We start from the raw sequence: 24,778 nt of genomic DNA on the forward strand, positions 1-24,778 counted from the left end.
TAGACTCGTCGCTAAAAAAATCATTGCAAAAAGTCTAATTTGTTGTAGTGGGTGTACTACAATTAAAACTGAAGCTCCAAGAAAAAGATAGTAGAACTGACGTATATTCAATATACATGTGTAGAAACATGATTAAACATGATGAACGAACTTTCGACGAGTATAAGGTTAGGGCATACTTATCCCATGGATGGACCAAAACTTACACAGTCTAGCTGAGCAGTAGCTAAATCAATTACTTATCTCTAAAATTATTTGATCACATCTTATAGTCTTACTCTAAATTAAATTCAATCACTTCTCAACGTATGTCTAACCTGGCCGAATCCATTAGCCATAACTTTGAGAATATCACTAAAGTAGGGTCATTTTATCACCATCCAACCACATATTGAGAAGTGCAATAGACAAGGGTCAACTAGCTTGCATAACCACCAAGATAGAATCAGTCCATCACTTGTAGGTAAGTACTCTTACAATACATGAAACTAAATTAATGCATTATGATTGATCTTGTGATTTTCATACACATGATCATGAAGCAGATCTCTTTGATAATCTCATCAACTAATGTAGGGAAGGACGTGTTGAGGTCAACCACCGTCTTCCTAAGGGGATAACTATTCTAAATCCATGGAACTTCTCTGAACTCCTCACAAAAATACCTCGAATCCACGAGAAAAATTAGAAAATAGAATAATTTCTAAAAATTCATAATAAATTGATTGATGATTAAAACGAGCTTACAACCTTCTTAAATAATGACATGAAACCTAGGAAGAAGTTTCGGAATTAAACTACAACCAAAAGTCCTAAAAATCGCGACTTACTATAAATAGTAAACTGACTATTTATATAAGGTCGAGATTCCTACTAGACATACGGTTTTCGGCCAAAAATAGTAAGTGTCCTATTGGCTCAACCATATTATTCTCCTAATTATTCTAAGAACTTTTCATGTCGGACGCAACTCCTAAAGCCCAACAGATGAAGAGTCATAATCAAACTGAAACTTACTATAAATAGCAAAAACAAAAATAAAATAGAAATTCGACCGTCGATCTAATGGAATCTCACAAATTTGGCATGCACAACCTGGCATGGTGGGGTTGGGTGGCTAAAGTAGCTCGTCATACCCCAAAATCATATATCACACGTCGGATAACTCATTCCGGTTTGCGAGTTACACCGGTTTTAAAGTTTTGCAGTCCATATCACTTTGGCCTCCGAATGGGCCTTTTCTGATCCATCTTGGCCATGAAATTGTATGCAATCTACTTTGCACCATCAACTATCCCATTTATTGAGTTTATGCTTGCGCAATCCAGCTGGATCTCCTCCTGGACCAAGGCAGAGGTACATCTCACATGTATGTGTACCTCATTATGCACTACACTACAGTGCATGTGTGGACGCATTTGGAATGTAGATCAAGCCTTTATATTTCCAATAATTGATAATACTCTTAATAGTAAAGACCAAATAAAAAATAATATGCACAGTTCATCGTGAAAAAATAATTGATACAATCACATCCACATGCATTCATTCACATTGGATAATTACCAATAAAGTCTAATAAATATAAAAACATGGTGCATGATCCAATTCACCTAAAAAGCCATACATGATCTAACATCTAATTTTCACAAATTTAGTAGGGATCACCCATGCACGTACAAATTACTACATGACATCTAAATCTCATTTATTTATTAGTGGACCTTCATTGGCAGTTCAAAGCTAGATGCCTGTATGGACTTCTCAAGTGACAATATCCTCCTCTATCTCTTGGGCATGTGGGCCATCATCAACATCGGTCCCCATCTCTAATTGGGTCTGATTGGTTCTGATCGTGTTCATCACAAAAGGTGGCAAGCGTGCTACTGCAGTCTCCCTTCGGAATGTTAAGTAAATCAACATTCCAATGTAAAGCATTACACATGGGAACACAACGGCTATGGTTAGTATGGAACCAGGCCTCGGCAAGCGGTAATGCATCAACCAGGCCATGACAATGGTGCTTAGGAAATACATGTTGATACCAATCATACAGAAGCCCATGGCCCACGAAATTGCAGTAACCTATTAATAAAAATGTTTCAAAAAAAAAAGAAAAAGAAGGAAATAGTTCATTAGGTGGTCCAGTCATATGCAAAACTGAGATTCGAAAAGCGATATCTTAGTCGTAAAAATTAAAATTTATCAGGCACTCTAATGAGATCAAATGGGCGATTGGCAGGACAATGTGGCACATCTGTGTGCAATCTGGGCTCTTCCTCAGGGGGCCTTGTGAACATGCTCTGTGGCTCAAAAATCAGGATTGTCTGCTTACAACTTGGGACGATATGGAATGTTGGTCATTTTATTTTCCAACTGTCCAGTTTTCTTGCAGTTATATGGCCCTACCAATTAATGGATTGGGAAGATTTTTGGGCCACCAGATGTTCATAGTGGCTATTCCTGATGACTGGCTAATGTGGTTGTCCAGTAAATCACATCCTCAATCTCTACCTGCACGAATTGTCTCATTGTTTCTCAAGAGCCGAAAATCTCACCGGCATAGAGTTGCTGTGGTCGCCCATTTTGGCTCTGCTGCTTGTGAACTTGAGGAGAGGAATCAATGCAAATGGCAGCTCGAATGATAAGATCATCTGCACCAACATGACCTTAAATGAATACATGTATTATTGTTTTCAAGTGTGGATGTATGTATGGACATTTTTAAGTACCGAAGCAATGATTATAAGCCTTCCAGCTCCAGAGGAGCCACCAATGATAGATGCTACCAGGCTTGGTGCAATGGCGATGCACCGAGTGAGTAGGTTCCTCAGCCATGGCTGCATTTTTATATCCAAAAATCCCTGCCAATAAAAATAAAAAATATAAATATAAATGAATCCACATTCATCTTCTAGAATAACTACTTGCCGATGAATAGACTTCATTGAGTGTCTTATACATACTTGCATAATGTACTGGCCTGCATACGTTCCGGTCACTGTAGAACTCTGCCCAGATGCCAATAACGATATAGCATAGACTTTGGAACTCCATTTTCCTAATACATTCTACAGAAAAAAAGAAAGGAAAAGTAATAGGAGTTTCCAAATAAAAAGAATTATATATCATTATCATCTTAATATATAATTTTTTTTTTTTTAAAAAAAAAGCTCTTCAATGTTTTGAAACTTTACATACTTCATAAAATACAAAAAAAATAAAATAAAAAATAATAATAATAAATAAATAAATAAAAATAATAAAATAATAAAAAATCATTCATTAAGGAACACAAAAAAACGTATTTTAATATATCAAAAAAAAAAAAAAAAACGGAAAAAAAATAATTGTGGGGAATATAGAAAACAAAGATTTGTAATACACCAAATGATGGATTCAAGTAGGAGGTGAAAAACTCTTAGTAGAGTCAAATCCTTTATATAAAGATTACTTAAAGAATGAAAGATTTGAGAGAAGCAAAGAATGATTTTAACTTACCATTTGATTACCTGTATATTATACCCATGTGTATAATTAATTGATTGTAATCAACCTACATAAGTAGACTATTAGATCATGCTTGATTGTAATCGATAATGGTTTATTACATTGTGCCAATCGGGGTTTTATGCTCTCATTGGCCATCCCAACTCGGGTAAAAGAGAATTGCATCAGGTTAGGAGCATACATCAAACTTATGCCCTGACTTTCATCATGAATTCAAACAATATGACATTTGATAGAGGAGAATGGGGAACAGAATTCATTTAGCCAAGCACGATTAATTGGTATTAGTCTTTGAGGACAATGACATGATGATGATTATAATTTTGCATGTAGAAATCGATCTACGTTAGTCGAATTTCTTTTTAAAATCTTATTTATATACGGTGCATCCACACATATTATGTAGAAATATAATCATTTTTTCACTACGATTATTTAGTCCAAACTATATTAAGCCTGAACTTTTTTATTCTTGGATTTTATTTTTTTCCACATTTTCATTCTTTAGCCAAAATTCTTACTGTCTTTTTTGCAACTGAAATGGATTTAAATCTGTACATTTTCTCTCTCTGTGTGTGTGTGTGTGTGTGTGTGTGTGTAGGAGGTTTATATGCCGTACGGGGTTTTGCTAACTATCAACAAGGCTTCTCTCCTCTAGTGAGTATTCAAAATTTCAATGTATTGAGAGTGGAAAATTATTAGAGACCTTTAGTAAGAAAGCTGCAGAGTTGAGGGTGATGTTCTTGCAAGCGACTTTGATTTGGGATGATACGTTGGGCTCAGAACAGATGCTGCCGCTGACTGATACAACAGCCACATTGATCAGAAATGCAACGAAAAGGGCCAGCCCGCTTTCCATGAAGAAATGCCTACATGCGCTCTGCAGAAACAAGTTGGTGTAAGCAATCAAAGCTGAAAGCAGTAATGTGTGTGTAAATTAGCATATCAGAAACATTTGCCGACCATCACCCATCAGACATCTCATCATGGGCCAGAACTCCTCTGGAAGTTGGCCCACCAAACTGATGGTGAAAGATTGTCAGTACATGTGATATCTTGTGTAGCATCATTAGCTCACATTGATTCCATGGAATGTGTGAGGGATTTTTCGAGATGTCACCAATGCCGAGTGTAGAAAGAGATTGTGCCTGCGATTCGACGTAAAAAAAAAGGCCAAAAAAAAAGAAAGAAATATATTAGCGATTGCATGCACATTCCATTGTGTATTGAATAATGTTTTATGGCGTAGGTATAAATTAGATTATGATGAATAATGTAATGATCACCATCGAATCCTCGACAATCAGTGTAAGAAAGATGATTAATTAGCTATTTCATATTCTTATTATACTATGAGAAGAACCATTCAGTGCATAGTATCCTCTTGATTGGAATGCACTGCGAAATTACCACTATAAAATCATTTTGATGGTAATCAGAAATGTGGACTGAAAGTGGGGGACCATAAGAGATCATTTTGATGATGAGGCCCATAGGGATATGATCATATGAGAGTGACCATTCAGTGCATAATATCCATTTGATTGCAAATGCATTGTGAAATTATCACCATAAGATCATTTTGATGATGATCAGATGATGTGGTCGATAGTGGACCAAATTATCATTGCATGAATCATTGTGTATATATGATAATGGAACCAACACCACCCAGTCTTGAAGAAATGGTGATCATGGTGTGGGGCCCACCACTATGGCCAAAACCAGCAGGTCAGTAACTGTACAATGTGGTGGGTCCCACCATCTGATCACGGATCATCCGCTATATACCATGATCCTATATGATCGAGTAGGAGGCAGGGTGGAATTACGGCATGATCAGGGCGCCGAGTAGTGCAATGGCATCCCTTGTGGCCCGGCGTCCCTTCAATGTAGGGATGAACATCCCCTTGATGATCTCGACTGCATTGGGCTTGGCGTGGGCCATCTCTGCGAAGAAGCAACTGCCCATCACCAATAAGAGTGCAGCTATGGCAAACTCCAGCTTCCTTATCTACAAGATCATGTGACAAAAGAACCACATGATTGGGGGCCATTAAGAGTTTAAATAGATGAAGATTACAATAGACAGGAGATGACGACTTACACCATATCTCTGGAGAGCAAGGAGGAGAAGGGTGTTCAAACCAGCTAGCAGCACCCCAGCCCATATGGGTACGTTGAAGAGAATGTTAAGAGCAAAGGCCGTTCCGATCACTATCAAAATTCAAGAATCCAAATACCACACATCATCCAACTGACTCCACGTGGGCAAATCTGGTCCACTCATCAGGTAACCTCAACCAGATATTCTGAGAAAAGTGGTCCACATCATACTTTAAAACCACGAAAACTCGACTCGACTCGACTCAACTCAGAAACCTAGTTGAGTGAAGTCAGCTTAAAAACTAGGGCGAGTTAATATAAAACTTGTGCGAATCTCTCCAAGTTTTTCAGTAATGATTAAATAATATATAAATATGTCAAGTTGTGACAAGTCGAGTGTGTGTGTGTGTGTGTATATATATTTGCCGTCTTTTCGAGTCGACTCAGGGTTTTCTCAGAGTTTTAATCGAGTCATGACCAAATCGAGTTTTTCTTGAGTCTGGGTGAAACCTGGTATGGTCGAGTAAAGCTTTTTCCAGTTTTTAAACTATGTTAGCCATACATGTATGAAAAAATGGATGGTTAGAAAATTGTTCAAGAATCCACGTTCAGTGTACACGTGTGCACCACCTGATCATCAGGCCAGATTGCACATATGGTAGGGCCAACACCTAATGAATGGATGCATTTTACATACGTGTGGACCACCTGTTGAGAGTCCCACTTGTATTATTATTATTATTAGTATTTTTGGGAGACTGACCTTCAGGGATGTCCGCTGCAATGACGGCAACCTCAGCCAGGATCCATAGACAGTAGTTCACCTGCTTGGGGTATTCGATCCTACAGTGCTCTGAGAGATGCTTGCCTGTGCATATAAATATCATTAAAATACAAATCAATCCCTTTCGTACACTTCAAATATCTGACTGTCCTCCAATGAAGTGGGCCTCATTGCATGAAGCAAATGGACGGCTAAAGAAAGATGGTTTGCCCATGAACGAAAAAAAAAAAAAAGAAAAAGAAACGGGGCCATGGCTACCTAGCTAGAGACGGACGGCCTCTCAGGGCTCTGTGGGGCCTAAAGTGATGTATGTATTTTATCCACGCAATTCATATATTGTAACAAATTATTTTAGATAACTATCCAATTTTTATTTTTTTATTTTTTTTTTAAAAAACTCCTGCTCAAGTGGACCGCACCACAGGAAACGGTGGGGGTTTAAAAGTCAACCGTTGAAAATATTTTGAAGCTACAAAATTTTTGAATCAAGCTGATATTTATATATTTTTTCCATCCAGTTTTATGTGGCCTTATGAAAAGAGGTTGGATGGCAAATAAATATCACAGTGAGCCCAAGGAAGATTTGAATGATGGGGTAGTTGTTCCCACTGCTTCCTGTGGTGTGCTCCACCGGAGCCTAAGATCTGCCTCCTCTTTCGGAATATATCTTAGAATACTCTTTCAAAATTGGACGGATGGATTGTATAAAACAAATATTTCACGGTGGGTCCCACAGAGCCCCGACCGTCCGTCTAGGTACTGGTGGTGGTAAGTACCCAATCCGCGCCCCTTGGACTTCTTGTGTCATTACATAATTAAAATCATTTGTATTAATTGCATCTTTCTTTAGGAATTGTAGGATGGAAATATTGGCTTTGCATCGCCTACTCGGGAACGGATTAGGTGAGACCCGGATCCACCGAGGTGGGTGGGATCCTTTACTGTGGTCTCACAGTAATGTATTTTCCTTAAATCCACACTGTCCAACCATTTTTAAAGCTAATTTTACGGTATGATCCAAAAATGAAGCTGACCCAAATCTTAAGTAGACCACACCACAGGAACAGTTGTGATTGAGTTCCTACCATTAAAAACTTCATGGATTCCACTGGAATATTTATTTGCCATCCAATCCGTTGATAAGCTCACGTACACCTAGATGAAGACCCTACAAAAATATCATCTTGAGCCAATTTTTTCGTGGCCCACATGAAATTTTTAATGGTTGATCACCACCGTTTCCTGTACGATGGCCCACAGGAAAATCCTAACCTCTGAATTTGTGGCCTACAAGTAGATGGTTAAGAAGAGAAATAAAAGGGACGCCCGTACGTTTTCTTCTCTTCATCGTCCCCTGGTCTTTTTCCTCCTCTCTTCTCCTCTTTCTTTGGTACTTTCTAATCTCTCATGCTAATTCCACACGTATTTGGAACCATAAACTTCCACGAAATGCATGTGTCTAAATGTGGGACGTGTGTGATATCTGAGTCCTCCCTAAGGTGAGGAACACCCCTTGGTTATGGGAAACGGATCGGCTAGTGACCCTGCCACTAGCCAATGGCTAGTGGTAGGTGCTCTGTGGGCCCCACCATGATGTATTTGTTTCATCCATGTCATTCACCTATTTTTTTATTTTTATTTTTTTAGATAATTTATAATATGAGCCCAAAAATGAGGTAGATGAAAATTTCAATTGGACCACACAGTGTTGATTGAAATTTCACCATTAAAAATTTCCTGGGGGCCACAAAAGTTTTGTATGAAGTTGATATTTATTTTTTCCCTTCATCAAGGTCTGTAAATAAACAGGTTGGATGTCAAATAAACACTACATTCAGGTTGGATGTCAAATAAACATACATTCGGCCTAGGAGGTTTTAAATGGTGGCCATTCAATCGCTACTGTTTTCCCAAGGCGTGGTCCACCTGAGACTTATATCTGCCTTATTCCCTAAAATGATCTTTAAAAATGGATGGACAGTGCGGATAAAACACATATATCACGGTGGGGCAAACAGAGTACCGACAAGTAGCCACCTGGCTAGTGGCAGCGTCACTGGCCAAACCGCATCCTGGGATCATCTGACATGAAAATCAAGTAATTTTACAACTCAGATGATCATAGTATATCAAGCATATGAATGTCTAGAAAAAAGTTTTCAACCATTAATGTACGTTGAACGCTGTGGCTCACCTAAAGAGTGAAATTGGTTGATTGTTTAAGAAGAATTGGCTAAGATATCATCAGGTGTCGTGTATTCAGATGTAGTTGGGTGTATTAGGAAGTTTTTCGAGGTGGCTTCGTGAGTTGAGGAAGGAATTGGTGGGGATTTGGATTCGTAGGTAATCCAAGTCCCCTAAATCACGTCTAATCGAAAGCGGAGCTAGGAGTTGTGAATCTGAATGCAAAGCCCTCTCTCTCTCTCTCTCTCTCTCTCTCTCTCTCTCTCTCTCTCACAGCCCCTCTGCATAGCCAATGATTCCAGCCCATCACCCTCTCATGGCCTCGAGGTTTGCAGCCTCATAGTAATTGTTTCTAGCAGCGTGGATGTGGATTCTTGCTACGGTCTTCCTCTCTTGATGTTCCATTGTTGATCTCTCCCTTCTTTCCTCCCTCTCACTGGTAACTCATCCCCATCAGGTATTCCCTTTCTCCCTCCATCTTCCTTTTTTTTTTTTCCCTCCATTTTCTGATGTAAGACGTGACACCGATATATTATTGGTTGGATCAAAAGAGGGTGGACTGTAAATTAATCATAACTTTTGATCCGGATATCATTACAGGATGCACAAGCCATTAGTAAGCACAACCTATCAATCTTTACTGTAACTAGCTATCTGAGGTGAACCAAATCACAAAGTGGATCACATCTGTCCGTTTCTTCAGAAAACACGTGCTTTCAGCTAAAAAATGAAAATTTAAGAAAAAAATATTATTTTTTATTAATCTTAATTTTTATAATATTTTCTTATTTTTAGAGTTTTAGATTTTCTTCATTTTTAGAAATAATTTTTAATCATGATAAGACTCTTCTAATAAAAGTTTATTTAGAATATTTATTTTTAGAAATTAGGTCGTAGAAGAGTTTTATAAGAATTAGGATTTTTATTAGAATTAGAATTTTACTATTTTTGGTAATTACAAATTTTATTTATTTTTCTATATTAATGGTGTAATAGATATATACACATTAGGCAATTATCAATCAATTTATTATGAATTTCTAGAAATTATTCTATTTTTCTTATTTTCCTCGTGAATTCGAGGTATCTCTGTGAGGAGTCCAGAGAAGCTCCGTGGATTCAAAGTACTTATTCCCCTGAGGAAGATAGTGCTCAACCTCAACACGTTCTTCCCTGAGTCAGTTTGGTATCAGAGCGAGGTTTTTCCTTAGATCTATGACTTCTAACGACGAGTTGGACAATAATCTTATGGACGGTGCTCTAAGGAATTCTTCTTTAATAGCGGCAACTTTTGAGGCAACTTTCGAAGTAGCACAATGAGATAATCAGCAAGTCATGTAAGAGCTGTAGGCTGCCACTAATCACTTAACGAAAGTCAATAGGCAACTTTGTGTTCATGGCAGTGATAGGCCCTTAACAAGTGCTGGAACTCATGATCGCACTGATAGTAGGACGGTGCCAGCAGTGAACCACAAGTTCACTCTAGAGAATGTGAGATCCAGTGATATGATTCTACAACATCTCGGACGAAACACTGATTGGATAGTTTAAACGGATTGAGAATTTAAGATGAAAGTTGATCTTCCTAGTTTCAACAGTCAACTCCACTTCAACGACTTCCCCGAATGCTTACTTGAATTTGAACGTTTCTTCAACTATATGGATATTGTGGAAGAGAAGAAAATTAAATTTGTGACTTACCAGTTGAAGGGCGGATCTTTGGTTTGGTGGGAATAATTTCAACTCACACGGATGAGACAGATGAAGGCGTCAATCCGCACGTGGTTGTGGATGAAGCGGTTGTTATGTATGTGATTCCTTCCTCGAGATTACAATCATGTATTATTCTAACAAAACCAAAATTGTTGGTAGGATAGCCAATCAGTAAAGAATTATATAGAGAAATCTCATTCTTTGTCGACGAGAGATGATCTCGTCGAAATGGAGTCGCAATAGGCCACAAAATTCATCAGTGGCGGACTGGCCCCTATGGGAACGGAGAACCAACCTAAGACTTCTAAAGTGAAGGGACAGTCTCTCATAATCAAACAAGATTTTGTTAAACAATCTAAGGAAAGATGATATATATGTATATATTGAAAAGAAAAAAATATATGGAGTTTGTGAACAACCCAGAGGATTTGAAACCAGTGTTGCAAGAGTTCAAGGTGATTGTGCTCGATGAACTCCCTAACAAATTGCCTCCCATATAAGATATGCAAAACCACATTGATCTTGTCTTCGAGGCAAATTTGCCTAATTGCCCACATTATCATAAAGAAGGTAGTGAAGGAACTAATACATACTAGTTAAGTCAAGGAGAGCATGTGTACATGTATTGTGTTAGCTCAAGAGCCTGATGCAAAGTACAAGGAAATAGCTGATAAACATCGGTACCAGAAATTTTTTGAGTATCATATGCAAAGTCATTTGGATAACTCAAGGATGAGTTTTTTTTTTTTTTTTTGAGTATCATATGCAAAATGAGGTAGATGAAAATTTCAATTGGACCACACTGTTGATTGAAATTTCACCATTAAAAATTTCTTGGGGGCCACAAAAGTTTTGTATGAAGTTGATTTTTTTTTTCCCTTCATTAAGGTCTGTATGACTTAATCAACAGGTTCGATGTCAAATAAACACTACATTCAGGTTGGATGTCAAATAAACACACATTCGGCCTAGGAGGTTTTAAATGGTGGCCATTCAATCGCTACTGTTTTCCCATGGTGTGTTCCACCTGACATTTATATCTGCCTTATTTTTGGGAAAGAAACCCTAAAATTATCTTTAAAAATGGATGGACGGTGCGGATAAAACACATATATCACAGTGGGGCAAACAGAGCACCGACAACTAGCCACCTGGCTAGTGGCAGCGTCACTAGCCAAACCGCATCCTGGGATCTTCTGACATGAAAATCAAGTAATTTTACAACTCAGATGATCATAGCATATCAAGCATATGAATGGCTAGAAAAAAGTTTTCAACCATTAATGTACGTTGAACGCTGTGGCTCACCTAAAGAGTGAAATTGGTTGATTGTTTAAGAAGAATTGGCTAAGATATTGTCAGGCGTCGTGTATTTAGATGTAGTTGGGTGTATTGGGAGGTTTTTCGAGGTGGCTTCGTGAATTGAGGAGGAAGGAATTGGGGGATTTGGATTCGTAGGTAATCAAGTCCCCTAAATCACGTCTAATCGAAAACGGAGCTAGGAGTTGTGAATCTGAATGCAAAGCCCTATAACTCTCTCTCTCTCTCTCTCTCACACACACACACACACACACACACACACACACACACACACACAGCCCCTCTGCATAGCCAATGATTCCAGCCCATCACCCTCTCATGGCCTCTGGAGGTTTGCAGCCTCATAGTAATTGTTTCTAGCAGCGTGGATGTGGATTCTTGCTACGATCTTCCTCTCTTGATGTTCCATTGTTGATCTCTCCCTTCTTTACCTCCCTCTCACCGGTAACTCAGCCCCATCAAGTATTCCCTTTCTCTCTCCATCTTCCTTTTTTTTTTTTTTCTCCCCTCCATTTTTTGATGTAGGATGTGCCATCGATATATTATTGGTTGGATCAAAAGAGGGTGGACTGTAAATTAATCATAATTTTTGATCTGGATATCATTACAGGATGTACAAGCTATTAGTAAGCACAACCTATCAATCTTTACTGTAACTGGCTATCCGAGGTGAACCAAATCACAAAGTGGATCACATCTGTCCGTTTCTTCAGAAAACACGTGCTTTCAGCTAAAAATGAAAATTTAAGAAAAAATTACTATTTTTATTAATTTCAATTTTTATAATATTTTCTTATTTTTAGAGTTTTAGATTTTCTTCTTTTTTAGAAATAAATTTTAATCATGATAAGACTCTTCTAATAAAAGTTTATTTAGAATATTTATTTTTAGAAATTAGGTCGTAGAAGAGTTTTATAAGAATTAGGATTTTTATTAGAATTAGAATTTTACTATTTTTGGTAATTACGAATTTTATTTATTTTTCTATATTAATGGTGTAACAGACATATACACATTAGGCAACTATCAATCAATTTATTATGAATTTCTAGAAATTATTCTATTTTTCTTATTTTCCTCGTGAATTCGAGGTATCTCTGTGAGGAGTCCAGAGAAGCTCTGTGGATTCAAAGTATTTATCCCCCTGAGGAAGACAGTGTTCGACCTCAACACGTTCTTCCCTGAGTCCGTTTGGTATAAGAGCGAGGTTTTTCCTTAGATCTATGACTTCTAACGACGAGTTGGACAATAATCTTATGAATGTTGCTCCAGGGAATTCTTCTTTAATAGCGGCAGCTTTTGAGGCAACTTTCGAAGTAGCACGACGAGATAATTAGCAAGTCATGTAAGAGCTATAGGCTATCACCAATCACTTAACGAAAGCCAATAGGCAATTCCGTGTTCATGGCAGTGATAGGCCCCCAGCAAGTGCTAAAACTCATGATCGCACTGATAGTAGGACGGTGCCAGTAGTGAACCACAAGATCACTCTAGAAAATGTGAGATCCAACGACATGATTCCACAACATCCCGGACGAAACACTGATTGGATAGTTCAAACGGATTGAGAATTTAAGATGAAAGTTGATCTTCCTAGTTTCAACAGTCAACTCCACTTCAATGACTTCCCCGAATGCTTACTTGAAGTTGAACGTTTCTTCGACTATATGGATATTGTGGAAGAGAAGAAAGTTAAACTTGTGACTTACAAGTTGAAGGGCGGATCTTTAGTTTGGTGGGAATAACTTCAACTCACATGGATGAGACAGATGAAGGCGTCAATCTGCACGTGGTTGTAGATGAAGCGGTTGTTATGTATACGATTTCTTCCTCGAGATTACAATCATGTACTATTCTAACAAAACCAAAATTGTTGGCAGGATAGCCAATTAGTAAAGAATATGTAGAGAAATCTCATTATTTGTCGGCAAGAGATGATCTCGTCGAAACAGAGTCGCAACAGGCCAAAAAATTCATCAGTGGCAGACTGGCCCCTATGGGAACGGAGAACCAAGCTAAGACATCTAAATTGAGGGGACAGTCTCTCATAATCAAACAAGATTTTGTTAAACAATCTAAGGAAAGATGATATGTGTGTGTGTGTGTATTAGTTGAAAAGAAAAAAATATATGGAGTTTGTGAACATCCCAGAGGATTTGAAACCAGTGTTGCAGGAGTTCAAGGTGATTGTGCTTGATGAACTCCCTAATAAATTGCCTCCCATATAAGATATACAAAACCACATTGATCTTGTCTTCGAGACAAATTTGCCTAATTGCCCACATTATCATAAAGAAGGTAAGATCTTGTAGGCACAAGTGAAGGAACTAATACATACTAGTTAAGTCAAGGAGAGTATGAGTACATGTATTGTGTTAGCTCAAGAGCCTGATGTAAAGTGCAAGGAAAAAGTTAACAAACATTGGTACCAGAAATTTTTTGAGTATCATGTGCAAAGTCATTTGGATAACTCGAGGATGAGTTTTTTATTTTCCAAGTGGTGGGGTATGATGTAGAACGTGACACCAATGCATTCCTCGGATGGTTGGACCAAAAGAAAGTGGACCGTAGATTGACCATAACTTTTTATCCGGGTATCATTATGTGATGCACAACCTATTAATCTTTACTGTAACGGGCCATCCAAGGTGAACTAACCCACAAAGTGGGTTGCATCTGTCCGTTTATTCAGAAAACATGCGCTTTCAACTCAAAAACGGAAATATAAGAAAAACATTACTATTTTTAGTAATTTCGATTTTTATAATATTTTCTTATTTTTATACTGTTAGATTTTCTTCTTTTTTAGAAATAACTTTTAATCATGATGTGACTCTTCCAGCAAAAGTTTATTTAGAATTTTTATTTTCAAAAATTAGGCTTTAAATGAGTTTTATTAGAATTAGGATTTTTATTAGAGTTAGAATTTTTCTACTTTTGGTAATTACAAATTTTAGTTTATTTATTTATTTATTTATTTTATATTAATGATGTAATATACGTATGCACATTAAACAATTATTAATCGATTTATTATGAATTTTTAGAAATTATTCTATTTTTCTTAATTTCCCCGTGGATTCGAGATATTTATGTGAGAAGTCTAGAGAAGCTATGTGGATTCAGAGTACTTATCCCCCTTTAGGAAGATGTTGCTCGGCCTTAACATGTTGTCATTTGCCCTTAGAAGCCAAGTGGTACTGCCTATTTTTGGGTCCAACCATAGATGTTTTCTACGCACTGGGCCTGGGTTAGGTCGACTCGGATTAGCAACTGAGAGCTTTGACAACTATCTAGCTAGTGAAGTAACTGTCACCAAGTTCTGTGGGCCCCACCATGATGTATGTGTTTTATACACACCGTCCATCCATTTGGAGAGATCATTTCAGGGCATGAGCAAAATAATGAGGCAAATCCAAAACTCAGGTGGATCCCACCACTGAAAACAGTGGGGATTGAACGCCTATCATTAAAAACTTCTCAGAGGCCACGGAAGTTTTCGATCATGCTGATATTCATGTTTTCCATTATTCCATGTCTGTGTGAGCTTATGAATAGGCTAGATCTCAAATAAATATCACAGTGGGCCCTAGGAAGGTTTGAACGGTGGACGCCACTGTCACTTGAGCTTTGGATCTGCCTCATTCTTTGGCTCATGCCCTAAAATGATCTCTCCAAGTGGATGGAAGGTGTGGATACAACACATATATTATGATGGTGTGGCCCATAGAACTTGGTGGTGTCAGCCAAATAGCTATTGAACACGGGTTGGGTTAGTTTGGTTGGGTGGTTCTCAGTTGTTTTCTCCAACCATTAAAGGCGCACAGCTTATTAAAGCCCCACTGCACAAGTGGAGGGTAGCCCATACATTTCAAGATCCATGACATTCAAAGGGTCCATGTGCATTCTAATGTTTCTTTTAGGCCCACTACAGCACTGCATTGGTTAAACTAGTGCATGGTGGGCCCATTGAAATTTCTAGTGAGCACAATAAATGAGCCTGGCGTAAGGATCTCCCACCCCGTCAACCATCATACAAATGGGCCCACATACAATAACTTATAGTGCTCTCAAAACATTGGAGGATATCAAATCTTGCTACATTGCATGGTTGGCTCATACCAAATATCAGAAAAGTATTGTCACATAAAAAGGTGGGCACCAGCTTTGTGGACATAGTCTGCTTTATGCCCATTTCGACCAAGCCCAGAGGTGTATTTGCTAAGCCTAATGAGTGCGGACCTGGGCTATTTGAATACTCATTAGTCTCGTACTAGGCCTAATCTCTTGCCGGATGAACGTCACGTGAGTATTAATTGGGTTACACCAACAAATTATGATGTTATTAACAATAATAAATGGGAGAGCTAATTAGGCACTGGTCCTCTATAAAATAATCAGATATCCACATTGGATTGTTGTGTGTGACCCACCTAAATAAATAATGTGTTCTGAGTAAGACCACTTACACCGCATGTACCATTATGAAGGAAGTTATACTAGTGTTTTTTTTTTTTTTTTTTTTTTTTTGAGGTAAATATATCATCGAGTAACGTTACATTTTTTAGATATTTATAGTCTATGGCCCTCTCTCTAGACCGTGGGTGTTATTTCTCTATACCAAGGACCATTTTTATTCTTCTTTTTTACTGTTTCTCATTTGCTCTTGTTTCCAAGATTTTTTTTAATATATAAAACGTTCAAGCGTAATTAGAGTTTTTCCTTTTAGATGCCTTTTTTTTTCTCTATCAAAGCAAAAAAGCTCATAAGGTTTCCTCATTATCCTCCTTTTTTTTTTTTTTTTTTTTTAAAGCCTTTTTCTCAAAATTTCTCTTGGTTGAATAGTCATTGTAGCCTAATTAATTAATGAGGAGGAATCTTGTAATCGTATCTAATTTTCTTTGAAGGGTTGCTAGACATTTAGTTTTGATAACATATTTTAGGGACTTTTCTTCCATTTATTATTATTATTTTTTTTAAAGAAATTTGTTTCTAACAGCTAGGATTTGCTGGATATTTTTGTTTGGACACTTTTGTGGGTTCTTTTTGTCCCCATTTAAGTTCTCTTGTGACCAACAATTAGTTATTTGAGATTTATCCTTGTTTTTCAATATTATCCAGATTTGTTTATATTTGGTGAATTTAGTCATAAGATTATCCTCTCCTTTTTGTGGTTTGCTTTGGAGCCACGAGGATTGGTACTTTAAAAAAAAAAAAAAAAAAAAAAAAAAAGACTATCGGAAGCTACCTCCGACCAACAATCAGCTGCAATGTTGGTTACAGGAATTTTTTTCATATTAATGGGTGTGAAATTTTGATATTTGATACTCTTGTTATTATTTGTAATTAAATATAGCTTCATCATCAACATCTCATACGGTTGGTCCCATCACCTGGAGTGGTTTCACCTGGAGAGGTTGCTTGCTCATTTTGAGAATCACGTGTTCTAGATTACGACGCATAAACTTAAGTATCATTCTTATGGAGAGTGAAAATCAAACAAATTGCCGGTTATGTCATGACTCTTGAATTCTATGGAACAAGAGGTTACTAAAGGATTTTATTCTGTTATCCATTGCACATGAGATTTAATTTACTAATAAATTATATGCTCATCAGAATAACATGGTCAGAATTTACAATATTTATAAGAAGATTAGTCATTTGAGATAGGAAAAGAGATAGGTGCTTGATTAGCATGTTAAGATGTGTGGTTTATGACAGAAATTATTATTCTTTGATGATCTTCAATTTGTTTGTTTTAGAGATACAGAGGCATATAAAAGAAGAGTTGAGTAGAAAATGACATTTGAATTGGTAAGTCTTAATTCTGAATTTGAGTTATTCATGCTTCGATTCTTGGCTCTCCTACTTTACATACACTTAATAGTGTATATCCTTTGCATTTATAAAATGAAAAGCGGCGTATGGTTATGGATCAGTAGTGGTTGAGAAATCTATCCAAATGATAAGATTAAGGAATTTTGATAATGCTGTTTGCATTTATGAAATGAAAAGCGGCATATGGTTATGGATCAGTAGTGGTTGAGAAATCTATCCAAATGATAAGATAAAGGAATTTTGATAATGTTGGTGTTGAACAAGGTAGAAGTATAGAAAGAGGTAGTCATGATGATGCTGAAAATCATAATCGTGGTATGGATCAGCTATACACTTATTGTGGTAAATATGAAGATTATGTTTATTATTGTTTAGTCCTTCATGGTCGACCTTAATACGGAGCAACTAATTATGCAGCTGCAAATGGTAAAAAAATATTGGGATATTGTTCGGGTCATTATTCTTGGCAAATTTAATTGTGGTTTCATCAGTTGATGATGTTGTTCATGTCTCAAAAAGTAAGTATGATACCTTACTAAAGATGTCACTCAGAATAAGGTTCTTCATATATGTTTTTTTGCTTTACAACTAATATTTTCACAACCTTTCACATTATTTTTGCACTAAGTCCTTCAGTAATTAATTTAGGAGCTACTAATTATATAATAGGTACATCTATTTTTTTTAAAACCTACTCCTAGGGTGTACCACAGTAATGTTACGGGAAAATAGCGAATCTAAACTAGGATTCCAAACGACTGGAATATATAAGCTACAAAGCTAATTAAACTAAAGATAAGAAGTGTTGTGATGTAGAGAAATTGATTGTATGTAGAGAGGGCCCCAAGCTCTTCTTCAAGTGCTGCTTTTATAGACTTCTAAGAGGTGATGGCCGTGATGTAGCTTCCTTCTAAATTTCTATTGTTCGTGCGTCAGCCGTGTCCACCATCTACTATCTTGTGAATTTATATTGATCGTGCGTCAGCCGTGTCCACTATCTACTATATGATGCCATCGTATATGATTTGCTTCTAATTCTAAATGGACTTTCTATTAATTCCTCTAATCCTCAGCTACCTCTGAGGAAATATTGATTGTCTAAGGAAATTTTTTCTTTTTTATGGATTTGTTTTTTTTATATGGGATGGTTGTGCTATGCATGGAACAGATTACGAGGAATCCACCATCAGCAGGTCTTTGGAAACTTCTTTCGCACAACAAGGTTACACATTTTGTGCATGTGTTGGTCATTCACCTTCTAATGATATCTACCTTTCTATTACAAACATGTGTACGGTTCTAATCCAGCTTGCTTTTGGCAGGTTACGTGTCGCTAATCGTAAAATGCTTGTGGATCTTCTTTAGCACGAGTAAAATTTCTTCACATCATTTGTATAATGAGTATCAACATGTGACAACTTCTCAATAGGTAACATGGATTATGATAGGTTACGTGTAAATAATGACCCCCAAGTCATTTCATAATAAAAAATGTGAAGGGACATTGTGATGTTTTGATTTTGATGGTTTTTCGACGAGCAACACGTGGAGGCACAAGGTTCTCGCTCAATCATCGTGCGTAATCTCTTGGCATAAAAAATCATTTGTCATGATTTCAAGCTTATGGACATGAAATCCAATAATCACATTGCTAAAGAACGGTTTTAAACACACGTCGTTTGCCACTCCTTTTCCCCCATCCTTCTCAAGCCCCCTTCTCTTAATATCATTCATTCCTCCATCTCTTCCTCTACTTCTGTTCTCATGGCTTCCTTGTCTTCCAACGCTTTTGGTTCTGACTTTGACACGATGAATAAACTTGCTCCTCGAATAGTGGGTCCTGTCATCAAACATTTCAGAGATTACATTCTTCTCTAGATTGTCCTTCTTCTTCCTCTTAATTTTCAAGTTCTTTTGATTAGGGGTGCATTCTTAGTTTGACATTTTGTTCATATTTTCTTGGTGATCTTTCCCCATTTCTCCATACTTTCCTCTATATTCGGAAGAGAAACTTCTTCTTGGGGTTGACTAACTCAACTAGTCAATGTGGAATCCCACATCTTTGAAGTATAAACTATGGTTGTATCTAACCTCTAATCGGATCATTTGGCTGAATCAAGTAGATGCAAAATTTGGGGGCCACTATAGAGAAATAGAGATTTTTTTTTTTTTTTTTTTTTACTATATCCAGATCTCCCACCTTAACTCCATCATGTACCTTTCTATGTTGACTTTGGCCATTTATTTTTAGAGTTAGTCTTTAAATGGTTTTCACTTTTAGTGTGGGCCCATGAGCCCCATAGTTTTGGATGTTTATGCCATCATCGGTCTTTCAGTTGTTAGTGAGTATGTGGAGGTTAGTATTCCACAACCTTCTTCCTATTTCAATAATCATAACGCCATATTTTTATGCCATTTATGTCAAAAGTGAGATTGGTACATGTATATTAGAAATTAGGAACATTGTTCCTTCCTCTTGATGTGGATTTACTATTTCCTTTTCTACGTAAAGCTTGGTCAGATGACCAAAGAATACAATTCTTTGAGCGAGGAACTTGCTTTCGGCTGTAAACTAGCTCTTACTCCTTTTGTTCTATCTCATCTCTATGGAGTTCTCCTGGGGCATTCTGATAAAAATCTTCATCTAGTTAGGGGTCTGCTTTGAATCCTCTAACTTCCATTGTGTGAGTACTTTCTCTCTTATTTTAGCAAGGCGCAAAGATCACTGCCTCCTTATTCTTCGACTTATGACCATTGTTATTTATCTTATTATCATTTAATTAACCTACCTTTTTGGGACTCCCTGCACTTCTTTCTTTCTCTTAATTTGATTATCCTAATGACAATTTCTTTTCATTTAAGGATATGTCTTATGATCTTTCTTGGTTCATGGGTGCGGGATTCAACCCTTATAACCCTGAGCACGTTAAGAACCTGAATCATTTATGGGCCAATTACTTGATAGCTCGTGACATTCCCTATGGTGGGGCTTTTGGCGTTAATAACATGAACACAAAGGCAAAGGTTTGAATGATACCCCTCCTTCATATACGATTGTCAGTTTGAACTGACGTAGAGCATTCCTCTCCTTGTCTTTTCTTTAGGAACATTCACCCTCTCTTGAGAGTATTCTTCTATCTACTTGAAGAATATCTCCTCCTTCGTCAAAACTTCAATAATGCAACAAACCAGTTTCTCTCCCTGCTTGTTTATTGTACTGGCTGTCAAGGACCCTAGGGTTCCGCATTTGGCGGGTGTCTTATTACCAGGGTTATCGGTATTTCCAGAATGTCTTTGAATTCGAGCATCTCTCTCCTCCATCTCCCTCGGTAGTATCGCAGGCTCCTCGACTTGCTGACTTGGTGGCTGCTGAAATGACTTAGGATGTTTGTGGTCTCGACATGATCATGATGGCTGAAACTATTGGGGGAGGAGGTGGTCGAGGAAAACCGATACAAGCATCATCTAAGTTTTCTTGTGCTAAAATGGTTGCACCCACACATGAGACCTTACAAACAGGAGTTGTTGATGGTCGTGCAGGTCCTCCTTCTAATCCCTCATTGAGCATTGGTGGCTCCTGAAATGTGGTTAGGCCATCTTTAGTGGTTGGGCTGGTCATGTTACCCTTATTCTTGCCAGAGGTAATCTTTCATCATACTGTGTTTTCATTCGTTGGAATTTTATCATCCTCTTTAACTTACCCCCAATTTTTTTCAGTAACCACAACTCTTAATGTTGGCAAAGAAGAAGAAGAAGAAGAAGAAGAAGAAGAAGAAGATGATGATGATGAGAAATCATTGATCAAACGACATTGAGTCCTTACGAGGACTACAATCCCATTCCCTGAACCAGCCTCGACTAATGAAGGTTTCTTATGGGATAATGTCATAGATATTGTTGTGACCTATTAGGGAGTTGGAGAGAACATGAGTTCAACCAGTCAGAGAGTAGGTGAGAGAATAGACCCTATGGCTACTTTAGTCCCCCAAAGTGATGGCATACAGGATGTCAAAGACAATGCCCAAGCACCTCCGACTAAACAAGGATTAGTCGAGGAAAACATTGAACAAACCTCAACAGGTGGTGTGACTGGAGAAGGGTCTCAGTCATCTCCTTTCGATCAGGGAAATGCGGTTGAGGTTAGTAACGCTCTAGACCCAATTTGATTGGAGCAGGATACCAGTAGGATTAATTCCTGGGAAACATGAGATGAGATGCCGCCCACTGAAGGAGAAGTCATCCAAGAATTCGAGCGAAGGGACAAAGTATCGAATGTGTGATAGCCTAAAGGTTCAGTTACGTGATAAAGAAGGACACGTGGAGATGGCATCAGTAGAGACTACTTGTATTCGTGCGGAAAATGTCACTCCTTTTGAGCTCGCAATTGTTGTCTATTATCCTATGACCATCAGCTGATTAGCGTGACTGTCAGTCCTGTGAAATCCTTTCTCATTCCTCCCCAAGTTTGTCTACGAGGGTGTTAGAAATTAGGGGTTCCTCAAGGTCCTCGTGCTCTTATGACTGGGACGCATTGAAGATGCTTGTTTTGGAGTTCCTTGAAATGGAACTACCCGATCTTGCCTCCTCGAAAGAATTTGGCTCCCTTCTAAAGGTTGTTAAAGATTTGCATAGGGCCATTGATTATGATGATGAATGGGCATTAAAATTGTGTCACACATAGAAAATAATTTCAGCGATGTTTGACTATCCCATTGCCAAGGAAGGTGTTAAGAAAACAAATACATTCTTTGAAGATCGGAGAAGAACAATAGAGATTTTCCTAACACTAAAAGAGAAACATGACTCTAACATCACCCTATAAGAGGATTTGATGGGATAAATTATTGAGACAAACTACAAGATAAGGGAGCTGGAGGATAGGATCTAAGACTTGATGATGTAAGCGACACTCTTGGATGTAGAGATCTAGGTGTTAGAGGATCACTGCAAGTGGATTAAAGTCCAAATATGTCATTGTGAAGGGGAGAAAGACATGGCTACTAAAAAAAAAAGAAAAAAAAAAGAAGAAGAAGAAAATCTGATGTTCAAGAAGCTGCATCCAATGGAGGAGGAAGTTCCTAGCTAGGATGCTCACTTGAAGGAAGTGCGACAACAGATAAAGGAAGCGAAGTATCACTTCTTAGAACATCAAAGAATCAGTTTTGGGCAATAAGAAGATGTCCCTCCTTTTTATATGACTTTTTTTAATGATGGCATGGGCATGCCTAAAAACTTATTTTGGCCTTTGGCCAAATATTTGTTTACTATTTTAAATAGGTTGAAACAACCGTGAGCTGTTACAGGTACTGTAAGGTGAAATTATGGCAAAGACTTAGATCTGGCTATCATCAAGCCAAAATACCTCATATATTAGTCCTTTTTATGATATCTTCCATTAATGCTCATGCTTTTGCTTTTGTTATCCTTCTTTTATGCTTATATACCCTTAATAATGGTGCTATGGCCTATGATAGTCAGCCGTAAGTGATTGTCATTTTCATCATCCAAGTTATATTCCCTAGGGTTCGACTGCTTATTTCTAGTTGCTCTTTCCTACGAGTCATGCCGAGCAAACAACCGAAAGCTTGCACCTCCAAGCCAACTTTTTTTCTTTTGGCTTCAAACTTAATGATGATGTATCTCTGATAGGATTACTCTAAGATTTACATGCTTGATGACTGGCAAGCTTGTTAACTTGCACTTGCTTTTGTTGTTGTATCATTATCGGCCATGGGAGGAAATTGTTCCCCATTGGACGATTTGTCTCATGGACTACTTCATGTTGATTTTGTTTTCTTTTTGTCATGGCCTTATGTCTCTATAAGCAATGTTTGTGTCCTTGTTAACTAATCAGGAGGTTGTGGACCTTAGGACAAATGATTTGGTTCCTTCGATAATGGCATACATTCCTCCATGCACCTGTGTTTGTGGTCATCTTGTTTGCTCACTTTCTAGGTTTCGCCATGACATTGATGTAATCTCTGAGAAGTTGGAGGGTTATGACTTGGCACGAGATGCCTAGGAGTAAGGCCGTTTGACCAAGCGACTCTTCTTATATGTTCACTAGATATAGTATGCATGGTCCACGTTGACCTTGAGGATTTAGGTATCTGATGGGTGGGGCTCAATAGGTTTTTATTGCGATTTGGAATCAGCTGTTTGGGAATTAACATTGGGTGACTTGGAGATTTGTGTTAAGGTACCATGCCTTGCATGAGGCAATTGCTGACTCTGATGGCGAACCTCTGTGGAACAACACTAACATGATGTTGAATGTTTGGGTGAGCTATCTGTTAGGGGCCCTACTTTATACTTCAGTTAAACAACTCTTATAATGCCCTAGTAGAGCTTTTAAACAAAATGACCATCGTTATTTTAGGCGTTGATGATGACCTATCAACCATCTCAACCATGCGTGACTTCCCTCTACCCTGTGGTTGAATTGATCATGCTTGGGCGACCTTTAGTGTTGACCACAAAGGTAGAAAGGCCACGTGTTTACTAGAAAAAAATGTTGGTTTATCAACAGATGCTTCTCCCATAAGCCTGACTATTACATGTGTCTTTTTATTACATCCCAACTATGCTAGCTACTCTCAGATGACTTTCAAAGTTGGCATCAAGGTTGAAACGACCACTTAGGGTTTCATACCAGACAAGTTTAATGCTTGCACAGGAATATTGTGTCACCGATAGGGATATTCATTTGTTGTCATGATTTATCTTCCCATGGTAAATCTGGCATGACATTGAGTGTTTCACCGGGTCTTATTTGTGGATAACTGATCTTTTGTTAGATGTTGTGATAGCTGACGAACTCCCAAAGTAAAGATTGGCTATAAGGGCCTTGCCATTATCCTTTGACTGAGCTAATGGCTCCCCATCAATTTTCATAGGCAAGGACAAGGATAGACCAATTGTGTTTTTACTGGAGATAAATAAAGACCTTTTGATCATTTTTCCTACAATTATGGTGGGTAGTGGAGACCTGTCTTATGTTTTGTTTGAACTAGCTGTAATGGCCTAACCAACACTGTACGATATTGTCCACTCTGGGTCTCACTGGACCCGCATGGTTTTGTTCTCAGGGTCTCCCCCAAAAGGCCTCATACAAGGAAGGTCCGAACCACACATATAACCACCATTACTTTGGACCGTGCTTTCGATGTGGGACAAGTTCAACCTCCCACTGCGTACATAGTAGCCTACCAGCATAGTTGTCTGCCAACCACTGGTAGCTCGCCCAGGCCCTTAGGCCCCACCCACATCAGCGTCCGCCCACGTGTGCCCGCCCACGTGTGCAATAGTGACGGGGCGTCA

At 38.0% G+C, this 24,778-nt stretch overlaps 1 protein-coding gene across 2 annotated transcripts in view; it reads right to left on the reverse strand.

Moving 5' to 3' along the window:
• Window positions 1-1,511: 1,511 nt before the first annotated feature.
• LOC131237148 (metal transporter Nramp7.2-like) overlaps window positions 1,512-24,778 on the reverse strand; it is an 87,243-nt gene continuing 63,976 nt past the window's right edge. The window contains exons 4-12 of one of the 2 annotated variants that reach the window (XM_058234818.1): window positions 6,380-6,484; window positions 5,618-5,727; window positions 5,343-5,524; window positions 4,589-4,658; window positions 4,217-4,390; window positions 2,967-3,071; window positions 2,733-2,864; window positions 2,559-2,654; window positions 1,512-2,085 (exon numbers count right to left, since the gene is read on the reverse strand). In XM_058234818.1, coding sequence (XP_058090801.1) covers window positions 1,765-2,085; window positions 2,559-2,654; window positions 2,733-2,864; window positions 2,967-3,071; window positions 4,217-4,390; window positions 4,589-4,658; window positions 5,343-5,524; window positions 5,618-5,727; window positions 6,380-6,484 — 1,295 coding nt within the window. In that variant the 3' untranslated portion in view covers window positions 1,512-1,764. The remainder of the gene's footprint in view (window positions 2,086-2,558; window positions 2,655-2,732; window positions 2,865-2,966; window positions 3,072-4,216; window positions 4,391-4,588; window positions 4,659-5,342; window positions 5,525-5,617; window positions 5,728-6,379; window positions 6,485-24,778) is intronic. The other variant, XM_058234819.1, reaches the window with a different exon arrangement.

Source organism: Magnolia sinica, chromosome 2 (assembly GCF_029962835.1).
Source record: "Magnolia sinica isolate HGM2019 chromosome 2, MsV1, whole genome shotgun sequence".
Classification (NCBI taxonomy): domain Eukaryota; kingdom Viridiplantae; phylum Streptophyta; class Magnoliopsida; order Magnoliales; family Magnoliaceae; genus Magnolia; species Magnolia sinica.